General features: G+C 43.6%; 1 protein-coding gene across 3 annotated transcripts in view; it reads right to left on the reverse strand.

Moving 5' to 3' along the window:
* Window positions 1-1,037: 1,037 nt before the first annotated feature.
* KLHDC8B (kelch domain containing 8B) overlaps window positions 1,038-18,053 on the reverse strand; it is a 199,627-nt gene continuing 182,611 nt past the window's right edge. For all 3 annotated transcript variants that reach the window (XM_068252617.1, XM_068252619.1, XM_068252618.1), the window contains exon 6: window positions 1,038-1,326. In XM_068252617.1, the coding sequence (XP_068108718.1) occupies window positions 1,130-1,326 (197 nt within the window). In that variant the 3' untranslated portion in view covers window positions 1,038-1,129. The remainder of the gene's footprint in view (window positions 1,327-18,053) is intronic.

The raw sequence follows: 18,053 nt of genomic DNA on the forward strand, positions 1-18,053 counted from the left end.
AAAATAAAACAAGTAAAATAGCCTGGTTATTAATATTTTTTGCACTGTACATACACATGTTTATCTCATGTTACATGTTGTGCCAGGTACACTTTAACCTCCCTGTCCCTACGCAGTTTCCAATGCTGCGTCCGCGGGAGGATTTTTTCAAATAAAATTAGGATAAAATGCTTAAGCTAACGCTTTGCTAGCTAACTGTGGCCCCAAGTCCCCCAGCACCACTGTGATCCCCCCGATCCACGCCGGCAATATTCACCCGTCCACAATCCCGCGAGAGCCGCAGCTTCGCCATGTAGCTTCAGTCGTCGCTATGGTGATGATCGGACATGACGTCATCGACGTCATGCGCAGTCCTGATCCTCCCCATAGTGAAGCCTGGAGCTGATTGGGAGGCTGCGCCATCGCGGAATCCCTGGGGGGTACGTATAACGGCAGCGATCGGGGGAGAGCGGAGGGACTTGGGGGGCATGCTTAGCTAGCAAAGTGCTAGCTTAAGCATATAAAACATATTTTATTTAAAAAAAACCTCCTAGGGCCATGCGATCCTCTCCGGCGGCTAGCCCGAGCGTAGGTCGGGCTTACCGTCAGGGAGGTTAAATAGCAACGTTAATCATTTACACCCTACCACTTTAACTGATCAAACTGAGCAGGAAGTTGGAGCTGGGTTTTAAGTAAACTCAATACTTTTATTAAACGGCTTCGATTGTCAACCATACTATGAAATATTACTTTTGACTACCTCATTTTTTTGGTAACAGGAAACACGGTATAAGCTCGTAAAACCCTCCACATTAGTAAGTCTTTTTGGATATGTTTTTTCGCTGAATTTCTAAAGCAGCTCTTCAACGCTAGCTAAAACTAAAAATTCTATTCTTGATCTCCAGCAGCGGACCAGATATAGTTGATGTCCATTGTTCCTCAAGAAAAATCTCTTCCTCCTCGTTGTGTGCCCATCTGATGTGGACTGAGCTGTCTTCACGTTAATGGCGTCAAGCACTGTTCTTCCGTCGTGCTGCAATTAGCGGTAGCAATCCGTTCACCCTGGGCTGCAGATAACGTATCAAGAGATGTTCAGGCACTTTTACCACCACCACCAAGGTTGGCTTTTTTTTCAATAAAAAGGTCCACCTCAAACCTCCTCCAAGACACACAGAGCCTCCACAGCGCTGCTGGGTCCCTGGGCCACCCCACCGATCACAAACAGCATGTTGTTGGACTGAAGACTCGAGCTTGAACATCTTCCGGTTGGCATTGAGGGCAAAACCTCCCACCTCTTCTTCACCATGTTGAAGCCCTCTACTGAGGTCATTGGAGAAGTCTGGTTCCCTGCAATGGGAATAGAGATTGTTGTGAAATTACCTTAAAGAGAAACTGTAGTGAAAATACGGTAACATACTTTTTTTTTTAACAATATAAATGTATTAATTATTAGTCAGTATTTACTCATTGTAAAATATTAATTTCCTCTCCCTTTCTTTTCTGATTTGCATTCTGTAATTTAAATTTATTACAGATGGCAACATTTTTACTGCTGGCAGGTAATCTCTGTGAGATGTTTGTTTACTTGTTCCAAAGAGAGCAGAAATAATATTTGGTGTCCCAGAATGCTCTGGGAGAAAAATTCTGCATAGCTAAACAGCCTAGGCTGTGACATCACTAGAAGAGAGGGGTTACATGCCAATATACAGCAATATATAGATATAGAAAGTGTTTCTGGTGTTGAAACCAGGACATTTTACATAAAAGTGGGTATCCTGAATAATTAAATACATTGTTGTATATGTCACTTTGGGAATTTTACACAAGAGAAATTATCTACCTTCCTTTGAGCACCCCCCCCCCCCTCCCAACAGCATAAAGTGTCATACAAGTTTGTCCAGAGTTAGTGTTTTATGTTAATTATCAGTAAACTCGTTAACCTGTTAGCAGCCAATATATTTAGAGTCTTGAAAGTACTCTAGGCCAATTATTTTAGCACTTTTTTATTTCTTATTTGTTACATTTCCTTGCTTGTAATTAGTATTGTGTTTTTATAACCACTTGTCACTAGGGGGCAGTGTGAGACGATAACAGAGGACTTCTGCTTTCAGTTTCTATATTTTCTGCTAGCTGAGAGAGATCAGATCATATCAAGAATTTACAGCACAACGAGCTCTGCTGCCAGAGATCAAATGCAGTACACTTATCTCACACAAGAAAACTCCACTGAAGCTGCTAATGGGTTCACTCAAGACTATAGAAGGTAAACATGGAAATTGCATGCTACAAACTTCGTCTAAGCCTTACATGTCAAACTCCGGCCCACGGGCCAAATCTGGCCCTCAGAGCCATTACATTTGTCCCTCAAGGGGTTACCCCACTTTGCATTATGTTTGGCCCACTCCAGACCACCAGGGAAGCTATATTGGAGATGAAGCCCTAGAGCAACAGGGAAGCCATATGGGGAGGTAGAGGGAACGCACTAAACACTAGGGAACAGTATAGGGGAGGGTGGGGGCCACTGTTATAATTTAAGTAGGCCTCAGTTATTTGGACTGAGTTAGTCAAAAAGGCTTGAGGAGCAGACCTGCCCTTTAAGGGATTTTCTCTTAATGAGAAAATCTGCAGTTCTGTCAGCAGACCTAGAACATACCAAGAAGCTGTTCTGTGGACAAGGCCGCAGGTCTCGCTGACCTCAGCTTGTACGCCACTGAAACAATAAACATAAGCCATATTTACTAAATATCCACATTCCAGTAAGTAAAGGAAAGGTGACAAAAAAATATTAATCGAGTGGGTGGGTATTATGACACCACGATAGGGCTCATCCAATAGTCTGGTCTAGGGGATGGCGAATATGATGTCACGTTTAACTCTTTCCTAGTCGGTATTAAACACCTAGGTGGGCGCTCAGAGCTCACTATGCTTCTGACCTTCCCACTAGATCTAATGGCTGACTGGAACCTCTATTTTCATTCTATATGTAATCTGATATAATGTATGCTGTACATACTGTAGGTAGTCTAGTGTAACGTAGTTAGGAAGAAGATACCTGATTGACTTCAGCAGGAAGTCTAATCAAAAAGCTTGTAACGCAACATGGAAATCTGCTTTGCCAGGATAGGATGAACTATATCTGTATATATGTCTTCTGAATAAATTTTGTGAATATTGAAAAAGCCTGAGAAAGTCTATCTACTGCTTGCTGTGTGGAGAGTCAAGTGATCTCACAGTCTGTGAGACGCAACTGTAAGAAGTTAATGGTGTCGAAGCAAGGTGATATAGAAAGAATATAACAGCCACTAGACACCAGATAACTGTATGGGGAGGGAGGAGGACCACTAAACACCAGGGAACTTTATAAGGTGGCCAGTAGACATTGAGGTGGACCCGCGGCTAGGTCCCAGTGTTCAATGTCGGCCCACTTTGTATTTGAGTTTGACACCCCTGGTCTAAGCCAATAGCATGAATTTATTACAGAAGCCCACAAAGCAAAACGTTACTTCTGCTCCTCCTCCACGTAACTCTCAATGTCCAGACGCCTTCCTACATCTGAATATAATGCCGCTCATAGACAGAAGGTTCTTCTAGCGTATTGTGACTAGAGATAATGCAATGCTAATAATTGTGAGCTATATTTTTTTGTTAATTTGAAGCAAAGTCAGGCATTTGGACCAAGTAAATACAGGTTATTTTGAATGGTTAATTTTCAAGCTGCATAGAATTGCGTATAAAAGTGATCTCACTGACTGTCTCTAGTAGTGACCCGTCACATGACGTTGCTGGATATTCTATATATCCATGTTACTCTCTGCAAGTGACCAGAAGAGGAACTTGCAGCAGTGACCTTGATGGGCCATACCATTGGACATACAGTGGTTTGTTATCAGGAAGGATCCAGGCAATGGTGGACATGCCAGTATTATTATTATTGTTATTATGAGGCCCCTTTTAAACTTGCAAGTGAAAGCTGTGTTGTGTAACATTTTACCCCAAGGGTCCGTAAAAACAATGCAAGTCTATGGAGACTTTCACACCTTATAAGGTCCACAAGGGCCAGAAGTATTCACTCCAACGCAAGGGCTGCAGCGCATTACCGCAAGTACCTCACTGAAAGCATGGAGCTGGCTGTAATGCAAGTCAAAGGCCGACGCAGGTAGTGTAAACGGCCAGCGGGAATCCCAGTGACATACTTCCTGTCCAGCAGGGAGTACATCGCTCGACGGGGGCAACACTGTGCATATGGCGCTGTCGGGGCACTCAGCATTGTGATGCAGCAGGAGCATTGCATCTCCACTGCAACGCAAAAAATAAGTGTGAAACCAGACTCAAAGGACACCTGAAGTGAGAGTAATATGGAGGCTGCCAAATCCACTTTAGAGTGGAAATATGAATAAAATAGTACAATACATTTATACTGTGTGAAAGAGATCATAGCAGTTCTGATCGGGTTACTTCATGGGAGATCTGTGACTGCTGAGACTACAGAGAGAGTAAAGGGGTGGTGCAATGATCTCTGACTTGGAGTAATTAGAGCAATAACTCTGCACTGCTAGGAGAGCTGACCATCATCCTGAATAGACACATACAGCAGCACATTTTGAATTATTATTTGTATAAAGAAAAACATTTAAATCCTTGATGGTTACCCATAATCTTTAAAGTGAACCAGAGACGAAGCACCCTCATGTATTATACCATATAGATCAGTGGGTACATTAGAGAAAACACCTACCATGCTTTCTGTTTCATTCTGCACTGCACAGCTTGCTACTAATCAGGCCTGATAAAATCCCCGACTGAGCATTCAGTCTGGCTTTGTTATAATGACTCAGCTATAATGATTCCTGAGCAGCGCCAGCAGAGGGCAGGCTTGGACTTGAAAAGACATGAGAAAATACAGACGGAGCTATAAAAATTCCTGAACAAAGCCAGACTGAATGCTCAGTCTGGGTTTTTATAAGGGCTGATAACAAGCAGGCTGAGCAGTGAAGAATGAAACAGAGAGCAGGGTAGGTGTTTTCTCTAATGTTCCCACTGATATATATGGTAAAATACATGAGGGTGCTTCGTCTCTGGTTCCCTTTAAGTAAATGAGAGAGACCAGGAGCCCAATGGTGCAGTATCGTTAGACAAAGGGATGCAAGTACACGCGTATGAGTATTATACTCACAAGGGTGGGTTGCAAAACTTGCAGCCACCGTCTGAGCCTGTGGGAATATAACCGTCCCCGCTCGGTGTCCCAGGTCTGCTGGTGCAGATGCTGGTCGGTCTCTCCCCTGTATTAGTTGTGAGAAATAAAGGTCATGGTGACTAAAAAAACCCTATGGGGTATGGACTATACCAGTGATCTGCAAACTTTGCTCTACAGCTGTTAAGGAACTACAAGTCCCACAATGCATTTGCCTTTATGAATCATGACTGTGGCTGTCAGACTCCTGCAATGCATTGTGGGACTTGTAGTTCCTTAACAGCTGGAGAGCCAAATTTGCAGATCATTGGACTATACAAAAAAACACTGGTGGAGGCGCATTTGATGGTAGATGTTGTATAAATGAGAAGTCCAATTTTTAACCTTCTCAGAAGGACAAACCATTATTTAAAGGAAAAAGGAGTGTTTATTCATGCACGGTAGTCAACACGTTTCACAAGTCTTGGCCCGCTTCCTCAGGTGAATACAAGTGCCTGAAGAACTTTTGGTCACAAACCTGAGTGCCTAAAAATTGGCCTATTTTTTTCCATTAAATAATGGTTTGTCCTTCTGAGAAGGTAAGAAATTACGCTTCTCATATACAACATTTAGAAGTATCATACTATCAAGGACACCTCCATCAGTGTTTATTTTTATTTGTATCAAGAGCAACTCATTATAAAAAACACTTTCTTCTGTTACCCATTTTCTTCTGTTCATTTTCTTCTGTTCATTTTCTTCTGTCATTTTCTTTTATTTTTATGTTTCAGTTCAGCTTTCATGAAAATATTTAAAAAGCAATGCTTCTTATACATTCACTGTGTGCCTGGATAGATTATCAGACTTCAGCAATTCACTAGTATGACAGGGCCCTTAGCAAAGTGAAGGTTGACAGGATTCAGAAGTAGGCTGGGATTTGTTGAAGGCACAAAGGCAATACTGAATGACAGGCTGCCCTTTGTTTCATTACTTTTAACTTGTTCCACTCCTGCTTAAAGTACATCTATTATGACAGAAATACGAATGCTGACATTCTTGTGTCTCCGTGTAGAAAATGTTGATCCAGTTGGCTTAAAAGCTTATCATACTTTCACCTGGAACAAGTATACAGATCCCGAGGTTTCAACTTTCCTTGACCCTGATGAAGCCTGTATCACTAGTGGACAAATTTGTATCACTAGTGGACAAAGCGTGCAGGATCAGCTAAGGTAAACTTTTTGGCTTTGAGTGTTTGGCTCCATATGATCAGCAGGAACTATGTTACCATCACCTGTGGGAAGAGTCCCAACCTGTTGATGTCTATGTGCTGGATGACTAGACGAGGTAAGGCCTCAGTGTGTGGTGGCTGCCCCCTAGCTGGTGATCCGGATTTCATGAACTGTTGTATAGAACTTTTTTCGCAGCCTTATCCAATATTCAAGTGAGGACTACGAGCAGGGGCGTATCTGGGTAATATAGTGCCTATGGCAAAAACTGAAATTGCGCCCCCCCCCCCCCCCAGTCAGTATCCTTCCCTTCTAAAAACAGCATCTTTTCTCGCTCCATACATGTGTTATGGTGTCCTGTATTTTTTTGGCTCTGGGTTTTGCTGAGGTTTTTTGGGGGAAATGGCTCTTCTTATTCACTCTCTGTCACTTTTCTAACACTAATCAAAGTGCGTCCTACATAATTAAGTAGCCATGTTCACCAGATATTCGCATTAAACTGATCTGAGGTCTGAATGACAGGGAGGCATGGAGGCAGGCATGGTGGCACAGCATAGGGGCAGGCATGGCGATGCAGTACAGGGGTAGGAATGGCGCCCATGGTGCTGTGGCGCCCATGGCACATGCCATGCTTGCACCCCTCTAGATACGCCTCTGACTACGAGGTGCTGTATAGCAGTGAGTGCATAAAGTCCCCTACAGTCATCATGCAATTGTTAATAGTGTGCCGTTAACAAATATACATCTGCTTGCATTCATCGGTTGTCTACTTACCATGAAAACTCACATTGGTATCAATACCTGGCTATTGTCTGTGCAATAGATTTGCATTTGAACCTGCATTTGGCATGTGGATAGATAGCTTCTGTGGATGGACTTTGGGAAGCTCTGCATAGATCTCCTTATGGACATCGGTAAACTACTTACGGACAGATTGCCTAGAAAATCGTTTACTTTGCAGGATTCAGCCAATATCGCCAGCCGGTGTGCAAAATGTGTGCATGTGCAGTGGGCGACATTTTTGCTTTTTTAATTAGGTGGTTGGTATTGGACTATTGAATTTTGTAATAAAGATTTGGTATGGTTTTTGATTCTAGATGCTGCTGTGACAGATTGCTTCATTTTCCTGGTCCTTTCCCCCTTTTCCTATCAATACATTGTTCAACTAGTGACTGGCAGCTGTATCAGGTAGCTGTAGGCATATGTATCATTAGGAGGGCATCATTGAGGGTGTTTTATACCGTAATTGGTATTTTGACTTCCCTAACCTGCAAAGTTATTGCTTACATGTAAAAAAAGGGCACTGGGGACAGCTGCTAATAGAATGTGGGTAAAATTACAAATATTCCACTACTTAATTACAATAGTATTCAGTTATCTTTACGGATATGTTACTATGACCTAACCTAACCCTACTCTCATACAGAACCCCCCCCCTCTTCAAATGTCTAACCCTAAGACCTCCCTGGTGGTGCCTAACCTTAACCCCCCCCCCGGTGGTGCCTAACTCAAAAGGACCCCCCCACACACACTCCTAACACTAAAGACCCCTGCCTCCTAACCACCGATATTGTTAGGAGACGTAATTAGCGGCAATAAGCAGCTAAATAGAGGCTACAAAGTGGCTATCAAGTTAAATAACGGCTATCAGCTGAGGATGACAATTTTATGTTAATCTGGCATATTTGTGTGTTACAGACATCCTATAGTATAGTATCATATAGTGCACCTAAGACAAAAAAAAAATCATACATATCATACATACCTGGGGCTTCCTCCAGCCCCCTTCAGGCTGATTGGTCCCTCCCTGCCATCCTCCCAGTCCGCCTAGACCCTCAGCTGGGTGGCCCAGTAATTCCGCCATTCAGGTCCAATCAGTGCAGGCGCAGTGCAGGGGGCCACGCACGCTCCCTAGTGATGCTACTGTGGCAAGGAGCTGCTACGGGCGCCCGTTGGAGAGCGCACAGCAAGGCCGCACATGTGCAGTATGACTTGACTGGAGGAATCACTGGATTGCCTAGCGAAGGGGACCTGAAGGGGTGTATGATTTTGTATTTTTTTTTATCGTCTCAGATTTTCTTTAAAGTAGAATGTTTGTAGAGACATTAAAGAAAATGACATAAGGCTAGACTAAATACACCTGTTAACTTTCAGAGAGTGTTCTATCCACGGTAAGCCCATAGCAAATGCAGAAATAAATGATCATTTGATGACATGATAATGTATGAATAAATCAACCTTTTGACATGAAGTTTATTTTATCTTGGCAGTGGGAGAGATCTGCATCATTGGAAAGGTCAGATTTTACAGAGCAGAAAACATAAGCATCTCTCTCTCTCCTTCTTCACGGCGACAAAACAGCTCTGCCTCCCTGCCGCTTCCTAGACGACCAGCGTTGCTATGGAAATCTATACGGCTGGCTCTTGTTGTTCAGTAATCCTGTCTTATTCATGTTCTCGGCTCAAATCACTCCATCACCAGACTCCGCATCCATTGTGTCCAGTACCTGGCCTGCCTGATTACTCCTTCCGGCACAGAACCGTCGGTACTCGGAGTTCCTTACATTTTTAATCTAGTAGTTACTCTTTGGAGGGCCTGAGATATATTTAAAGGGAACCTGAACTGAGTAAAATTATTTAAAATGAACATATGATGTACCTGCAAATGAATATTACATACTTACCTCGCCATCAGTTCCCTTCAGAAGCTCACCATTTTTTTCTTACAGTGATCACTTCCAGTTCTGACAATATTTTGTCAGACCTGAAATAGACCAGTTGCTGTCAGTTTAGTTATATATAAGCTGCTGTGCTGTCAGTTACAACTGAATGTGCAAACTAATGTCCATGCTTCCCTGTGGCTCAAGTGGGCGATATTACAGTTTACCAGTGTGCTGACCAGGAAGCTGTTAAGAGGTAATGGCCATTTTCAAAATGGAGGACAGACAATTCCATTGATCACAGTGGGCAAATGGGACGCAGGAGAGGAGAAAGAAATTGAGTAGTAGACTACACAGGAGGCAAGTATGACGTGTTTAGGTTTATTTTGACTTTTAATTTTCAGTTCAGGTTCTCTTTAAATGCCTCTTTCAATCTGGGAAGCTTAATCTGAGACTGAGATTATAATAAAAAATATGGCATCAGGGTGGGTGATGCTGGTAAAACTGCAGATCAAACTGATCAGTAGTTTTTAAACCCCATCTTCAGGTAGAGGTCTAAAAACATCATTTATTAGTTTAGAAATCACAGAGCTGAAATATTATATATTTTTTCTTGTGTGTGTGTGAAAAAAAAAAAAAAAGATTCTGCAGCTAAAACCCACCTCTTGAGATGTTGCTCACATGACCAAAAGCTGCCGTAAGAGAAAGGTGGGGCTGCTCATGGTGTCTGGATTGCATTGTCTCCACAGCTCACATTGGAAGTGGGCGGGGCACAGAGTGTCTGAGAAGATGGCAGCTCACAGCACATGCAGCGTCTCAGCTCTGTACATTACACTAGTGATGTGTTTGCAGGGGTATAAAGCATACTATATATGCCAGGCCCCAGTGGCATAACTAAGGAGCAGAAGTCACCAGAAGTCTTTGGTTACGTGTGCATTTAAAAAACCCACCGCAGTTTTAGCGTCACTCATGCGCAAAAGCGTATTCTAGCAATACGCTTCTGCGCACGTTATCGATTGCCCAACAGTAAGTGAGCATCACTTCCTGTTAGACGGATGCCAGATAGAAATTACCATGTACTAACACGGTAACCCCTGAAGGCCTGTTTTTGGCGGTGCGGCCCGTTGGCCAAACCGCTGTAGCCAATCTGTAGTGTAAAACCAGCCTAAAGGTTCATACACCCGAGGCAGCTGAAAAAGACCGCCTCTGCCGATAATCCAGCATATGCACCGCAGCTGCCAAATCCAGACTTTGCTGCCTCGCTACAGAGATTTATCAACTTGAAAAGAGATTCCAGCAAATTTTTTTTAAATTAAAATAAAACATTTGTCTAGAGTCGGCTCTTAACCACTTGACCACTACAGGTGGTGTTCCCCTTATGGACCAAAGCAATTTTCACATGTCAATACTCCTCCCATTCATTCATCAATAACTTTATCACTATTAATCACACCAAAATTATCTATATCTTTTTTTTTTGCCACCAATTAGGCTTTCATTGGGTTGTACTTTGTTGCTATGAATCATTTTATACTATATGCATTTTAACGGGATAATAAGAAAAAAATGAAAAAAATAATTATTTCTCAGTTTTTAGGCAATTTTAGTTTTAAAATAAAATGTGCTATTGTGAATAAAAACCCACACATTTTATTGGTCCATTTGTCCCGGGTATTAAAATGTTTAAATTATGTCCCTAGTACAATGTATAGCGGCAATATTTTATTTGATAATAAAGGTGTATTTGTTTGTTTACAGTTTACATTTACAAGCTCTTATTTGCAAAAATAACGGTAATATACCCTCATGGCATATGTATAAAAAAAAGTTGAGTCCCTAAGTTAACTATTTATGTTTTTTCTTTTCTTAAATGCTTGCATCTGTCCCTATGAATATTATATAGTTAGAACTACACACCTTTTCACTTCTACCCTCCTTTCTTTAAATTAACTGGCTCTGTGGTACACAACATACCTGGGCTGATCTAAGAGCTACATGCCCCCCAAACTCCCAACACCCACCCTTGTATGGCACAAAGCCTGGGCAATAGCCAAAAACTGCCGTGGCAGTTTTCTAGAAGGGGTGTGGCAAAACAAACAACACCTATATTTTCTTGTGCAAAAAAAACCTATTCTTCATTTATTCATGCTACTCTATTATAACTTCTGCAGACTATGCTGACAGCGCAGAATTTATTTTTACACTTTAGGTCCACTTTAAATCTACTGTAAACCAACTTTAAATGGATCTCATGTATCCCTTATTAAAAAGTAAAAACAAAAATCTACTTTTAGTACTAAACAAAATAATTAAATAGAATAAAAAAGAAAGTTGCGTTCATCGGCTGATTGTCACCGGAGGTGTGATTGCCACCTAACGTCTGTAATTTGCTGTATTCTTAATTCTTGTTCCGGGTGACAGGAGCATAATTACATCTCGGTACAAAAACCCAAGATAAAAAATAACTAGTTCCGTCTCCTGATTAGTTGATCTGTTGCTTTAGACTCTATTGAGAGCGGAGGCGGCACCCCCTCCGGCTTCCAGCTGGTTGTCCTGACAGTAATTTCACCTTCATCCCATTGTTCTGTAAACATCTTTCACCGCTTCTTCGGTGGAAAATCTCCAGTAAATAATTGATTTCCCAGAAATAGCAGGAAATTAGTTTTCCTCCCGACCCCCAACCATCTATTCACAGCTAATTCTTTTTCTTCATCATACAAAAAAAAATCCTTTCAGGATTTATGATTGATAGATGACCTATTTGGCGCACCTGCATGAACAGCTGACGCCGGCGAGAGAAGATGAGGAGGTTGGAGTCTTGCGGCTTAGCAGATGAACGCATCCATCTCGTAATTTACGGAATTGGGCCCAAGTCATGAAGACGTTTATTTCTCACAGGAAACTGGGGTTGGCATTTTGTCACCTTCATTGCCACTCTGATCCGGTTAAAAAGATATATATTAAAAAAAAGTTTTATCAGTGGCCCATGTGGAGGAGGCTATTGGTTAAAGTGTATCTGAGACAAATAAAATGAAAGCATTTATACTTAGCTTTACGGTAAAAATGGACAGTCTAGGCCCCACCCTCTAAATATATTCAACCAAAAATGTCCGTTTACTGGGGGCTTCACACAATGTAACAGATAAAAGTATCACTCTTTATCCTTGATTCTTCTTAGCTTTCGATACAAAATGTAGGTTCAAGATCAGGTGCACAAAGCAGAATTCCAAGTCACGAACAAAGCCTGATATGCATTTCACAGCTAAACGCCGCTTCCTCAGAGGCTCACGGTATGCATAAAATTAAATGCGCACCAAAAAATAACATCCAGTATGTGTTACCGTGAAGTGGGTATTATTCCGCGTGGATGCGTGCTCCAACCGGAGACAGTTGAGCCCCCAGTAAACTAACAATTTTGGCCGAAAGCATTTATACTTACCTGGGGCTTCCTACAGCCCCCTTCAGGCCAAGGCCTCCCTCAAAATCTCCCCAGGCTACTCCGATCCTCCACCGGCCATCCTAATATATTTGCTTATTTGCCTTTGTTGCGCATGCATGGCCCAGCCATGCACACCCCAGTGGTCGGAAGCATTCTACTAGGACTACTAGGCAGGTGTAGAACACTCCTGGCCACGGCGGTGGCACACATATGACTGAGCCATGCATGACCCATAAGACCTTCTGCACACCAGATGTCTCTGTCAATCACTGCTTCTTTCAGCTGTTGCATAGGCATGTTCATTGCTTCACATATATGTACCATATATCTATCTTAGCCTCTGCCATACGGAAGCTGGTGCTATATACCGGTAAATAAAAAAGTAATAATAATCCCTGCATTTAGATGTGTACGATATCTAAGCTGATTATTTACTTTTATTAATGATTTAGATAGCGCCATCATCTTCTGTGGCACCATACAAAGTAAGAAACAATCATGGGCACATAAAAATACAAACGTTAGTACATAAAGCCGAACTAATTAAACCTAAGTGCAGTGCCAAGGAATGCAAAATATTTGCTTTATGCTCTGCACTACAAATGACTTATGCAAGAAAATTGGCATTTGAGCATGTTCTGTACACCAAAGGGAGTGGTCTGCTTTCCAAACAGAGCACCGTTGCCATGGTTGCAAAAGTAGTGAAATCTGAACCTATTCACAGTTTTACAAAATCATTCAAGCTCAACTAAACCCAAAGTTAAACCAGGCAAATTCAGAGAACAATTGTGTTGGTTAGAGTAGATTATCCATATGAACCATGCAAATAAACATTACAATTTAAAAAATGCTTCCTGTGAGCTACAAAGTTGTGCACATAAGGGAAGATTTGTAAAAAAAAAAGTGATATCACTTCTGCCCTTTTTTCCCGTAACCCAGCTCAATGTTAATTTTCCCTCCCTACTGCTTACTCCCCCCGCCCCCAGCTATTATCACCTAGAAAACAGACTTACATCACTGTGTAAACTCTTCAAAAAGAAAGGGGATTCAATCATTTTCTGGTCATAGTGTACTTCTCTTATCCAAAATAATATCCAGAATAGCAAGTTTGCGTCGTTTTCATGCTGAGATAAGCATGTTACTGTACTTAAAAAAAGAAAAAACTTCCCACAATCCCACAACGCGGGCACTGTACAGACCTGCTGTTAGGCAACGGCAACCAGACCAGGTGAAAAGAAATTAAAAATAGAAAGATGGAGAAATAGGGACCTATTTTAAAAAAAAAAAAAAAATGGTTTACCGGTCCATATATATTTTTGGGGCACAAACTATTTTTAGACTTTTTTTTAATTTATGGATGTTATAGTCCACTTCAGGTATTATTAGTATTTAGTATTTATATAGCACCACAGCGCTGCATTGTCTTGTCACTTAAAGGGAACCAGAGACAAAGCACCCTTGTGTATTTTACCATATATATCAGTAAGAACATTAGAGAAAACACTTACCATGCTCTCTGTTTCAACTTCACTGCTAAAAGTGTCTGTTATCAGCTGTAATAAGAATCCCGGACTGAGCATTCAGTCTGGCTTTGCAGGGAATAATTATAGCTGAGTCATTATAGCAGAGCCACAAGGGGGCAGGCTTGGGCTTAAAAAGACACCAGAGAAGACAGACTCAGCTATAATCTTTCCGTAGCAAAGCTAGACTGAGTGCTCAGTCGGGGATTCTTATCAGAGGTGATAACAGTCAGATTAAACAGAGAACAATGAAACAAAGAGCAGATTAGGTGTTTACTGTCATGTTCCCACTGATTTATAAGGTAAAATACAAGAGGGTGCTTCATCTCTGGTTCAATTTAACTGTCCCTCAGAGGGGGTTCACAATCTAGTCCCTACCATAGTCACATGTCTGTGTATGTATGGTGCAGTGTATGTATCGTAGTCTAAGGCCAATGTAGGGGGAAGCCAATTAACATATCTGTATGTTCTTGGGATGTGGGAGAAAACTGGAGTGGCTGGAGGAAACCCATACAGACACGGGAAGTACATACAAACTCCATGCAGATAGTGCTGTGGCTGGGGTACCCAGAGCTGCAAGGCAACCACCATGATGCCCCTTGGGGAGGACAAAAATAGGACAAAAACCAGGAGAAAAAAATATACTAAACCTGGTGCATCCATGGTGAAGGGGCATCTTGTGGATTATGCCCCCTTTGTACCTCATGTGTCTCCCTGTGTTCTCCTCTGTCCCCCTTGTGTCCTTCTGTATCCCCCCAAATGTACACCTCTGTCATCCTTCTGTCCTCCTCTATGTACCTTTGAGTCCCCCTGTGTCCTCCTCTGTCCCCTTTGTGTCCTCCGTTTGTCCCCCTGGGTACAGTACAGGGAGTCCCCGACATTGCAGCGGGTTGGAGGTTCATATTGGCAGGTGTTCACAAGTCAGGAACTCCCTGCATTAGGACTAGAAGACGCAGTGACTTGTTCCCCCACTCTTGGGGTACAAAAAGCGAGTCTTACAGTCCAAAAAATACAGTATATAGCAGCGTTGGCGAACCTATGGCACGCGTAGCCGAATCTGCTGGCACGCCAACGCTGCATGAACTGGCCGCAGCATCTACTAGACGCTGCGCCAGTTCATAGCCCGCAGCCCTGCTCCAGCCCGCAGCCTCCAGGGAGGCAGGGCGGGGCTACGGGAAGATGTCGTACGAAGCCCTGTACTAAAGACTATTTGTGTCTCCAGTACAGGACTTCGGGCGCCATCTTCCCGTAGCCCTGCTCTCTGCCTGTCAGTGCAGGAGATATGCAGGAGGATCATCCGGGGAGCTGCGCGCCAGAGGCCGGCCGGCAGAGGAGACTTCTGTCAGGTGAGTACATTCCTTTTTTTGCATGTGAAATGTTGCCCACTGCGTTTATTTTCTGGTGAAATGTGGCCCACATTGTGTTATTTTCTGGTGAAATGTGGCCCACTGTGTTTATTTTCTGGTGAAATGTGGCCCACTGTGTTTATTTTCTGGTGAAATGTGGCCCACTGCATTTATTTTCTGGTGAAATGTGGCCCACTGTGTTTATTTTCTGGTGAAATGTGGCCCACTGCGTTTATTTTCTGGTGAAATGTGGCCCACTGCGTTTATTTTCTGGTGAAATGTGGCCCACTGCATTTATTTTCTGGTGAAATGTGGCCCACTGCGTTTATTTTCTGGTGAAATGTGGCCCACTGCAATTATTTTCTGGTGAAATGTGGCCCACTGCGTTTATTTTCTGCTGAAATGTGGCCCACTGCATTATTTTCTGCTGAAATGTTGCCCACATTGCGTGATTTTCTGCTGAAATGTTACCAACATTGTGTTTTCTGCTGAAATGTTGCCCACATTGCGTTTATTTTCTGGTGGCTGGGCTAACTGTTTCTGCATTTATTATTTAATGGGCATAGTTGGCTATATTTGCTACTTTGGGGTATACTAATAAATAGCATCACACAGTTTCTGCACACCCATGATGCGAATCCTCGTTTCACCACATCATGGCGGAAACACTGCTTTCTTATGCCTTGCTGTTACATCATTACGTTAGCTCCGCCCATACAATGTCACGGCCACGCCCATTTTTCAGTGCGGCGCGCAAACCCCCCCCCCCCCCAGGGGCAACAGGCCTGCTACTTCCTAGAGCGAGTGATGTCACTTCCGCCCACGGCCGGCCTTTGACCTGTGCGACCGGAGCGGTCGCTCAGGGCGCCGGCCTCCAAGGGGCGCATGTGCAGGGGTTTCTTTTCCCCTCACTCGCAGCTCCCTCCGATCTCCGGCGCTGTGTATCTCAAATACAGGAAGTGTTAATTTCCTGAATGAGCACTTCCTGTATTTGAAGTATACAGTGGCTTCACTCGCTCTGCCATCAATGATGCTGGGCCACCCACTGCTGAACTACATGGCTGGCAGTCTGAGTGCCAAGGATGGAGGGAGCCACCACAGAGGGGAACTTGTTGCAGCCAACAGGTCTGTGTGACAGGAGCACATCGCCCAGCTCCCACAGAGTGCCAGCTAACTGCAAGCAAGGGGGACAGCAGAGAGGCAGGTTAGTCACTCAGGGGGCTTTACATAGATAGTAATGCAGCCTTAATGGACCGGACTTTGTGCAGCAGTACACACACTCACTCACCCACTCTCTCTCTGTCTCTTCCCCCTCTCTCTACTCCTCCCATCCATCCATCCATCCCTATATCTGTCTGTCTCTCTAATCCAAATCCAAATCCAAAAAAGCTTTATTGGCAGGACCAAATACATTTAGCATTGCCAAAGCAAAACAAAACAAAACATTAACATGGGGGGGGGGTTGTGGGAATAAGGGAAGGATATAGGGAGTTGGGGTATATAGTTCATAGGTGTGTGGATGATGTAAGGGACAGCATGGGGGACTGGGATATACAGTCCATAGGGGGGTATTGGGGGGGGGGGGGGGGGAATACAGTCCATGTGGTATCATGTTCCTCTCAGTTGGTGGCAGGCTGTGACATATCGGGCAGCTATTTGCACGGTTGTTTCCTCTTCCCCCAGTAGGATGTAGAGTTTCCTCTCCTCATCTGTGGAGGTAAAATCCTGGATGTGGGCGGAGAGTCTCTGGAAGTGGGCGGTCCTCACAGGTGCATATTTGCTGCAGTGTAGCAGGAAGTGGGCCTCGTCCTCCCAAGACCTCCTGGTCGCATTGTCTGCACAGTCTCTCCTCCCGGGGCTTCCATGTCTGTCTGTGCCGCCCTGTCTCTATCTCCAGGCTGTGGGCACTCAGACGGTACAAACTCAATACCTGTCTGTCTTTGTGGAGGTGTAGCCTCTCCAGATATGGAGCCATTGTGTACTCCCTCTGTAGTGATTGGTAGACAGCGAGTTTCTTGGAATTCTTTATGTCACATCTCCATTCCTCTATGTATCGTTCCTTGCAGCTTTCTATAGTCTGTTTTATTTGGGCTTTTGTCAGCCTGTGTTGGTGGCCTTGGCTGGGCTGGCTGCTGATGCTTTGCTTGAGAGCGCGTGGTATGGCCTCGCCCCCCTGGCTCAGTGAGGCTTTATGGTGGTAAGTGCTGGGGTTGCTGCTCTGTATATGCGCCCAGTATGAGAGTGCCCTCTGCTGGATAGTAAGCCATAGTGGGAACCTGCCTAGCTCTGCCCGGCAAGCTGAGTTTGAAGTGCTTCGATGGACTTGGAGGAGATACTTGCAGAACTCTAGATGGAAGATTTCTGTTGGGCTGGAGTCCCATTTTGATTGGTCAGGGTAGGTGACCGGGCCCCATACCTCACTGCTATAGAGCAGGATTGGGGTGATGATGCTGTCGAATATCTTTACCCACACTCTCACTGGTGGTTTTAGGTGGTAAAGCTGTCTTCTGATGGCATAAAATGTTCTGCAGGCTTTGTCTTTCAGGGCCTGTACTGCTGGTTTAAAGCTTCCTGATTGGTTGATCTCCAGCCCCAGGTAGGTGTAGCTGTTAGTGGACACCAGTGGGGAGCCATTTAATATAAATGAGGAGGTAGGGGTTTTATTTCCATTCTTCCTCTGGAACACCATCACTTTTGTCTTCTTTGGGTTGATG

This window comes from Hyperolius riggenbachi, chromosome 9 (assembly GCF_040937935.1).
Source record: "Hyperolius riggenbachi isolate aHypRig1 chromosome 9, aHypRig1.pri, whole genome shotgun sequence".
Classification (NCBI taxonomy): Eukaryota; Metazoa; Chordata; class Amphibia; order Anura; family Hyperoliidae; genus Hyperolius; species Hyperolius riggenbachi.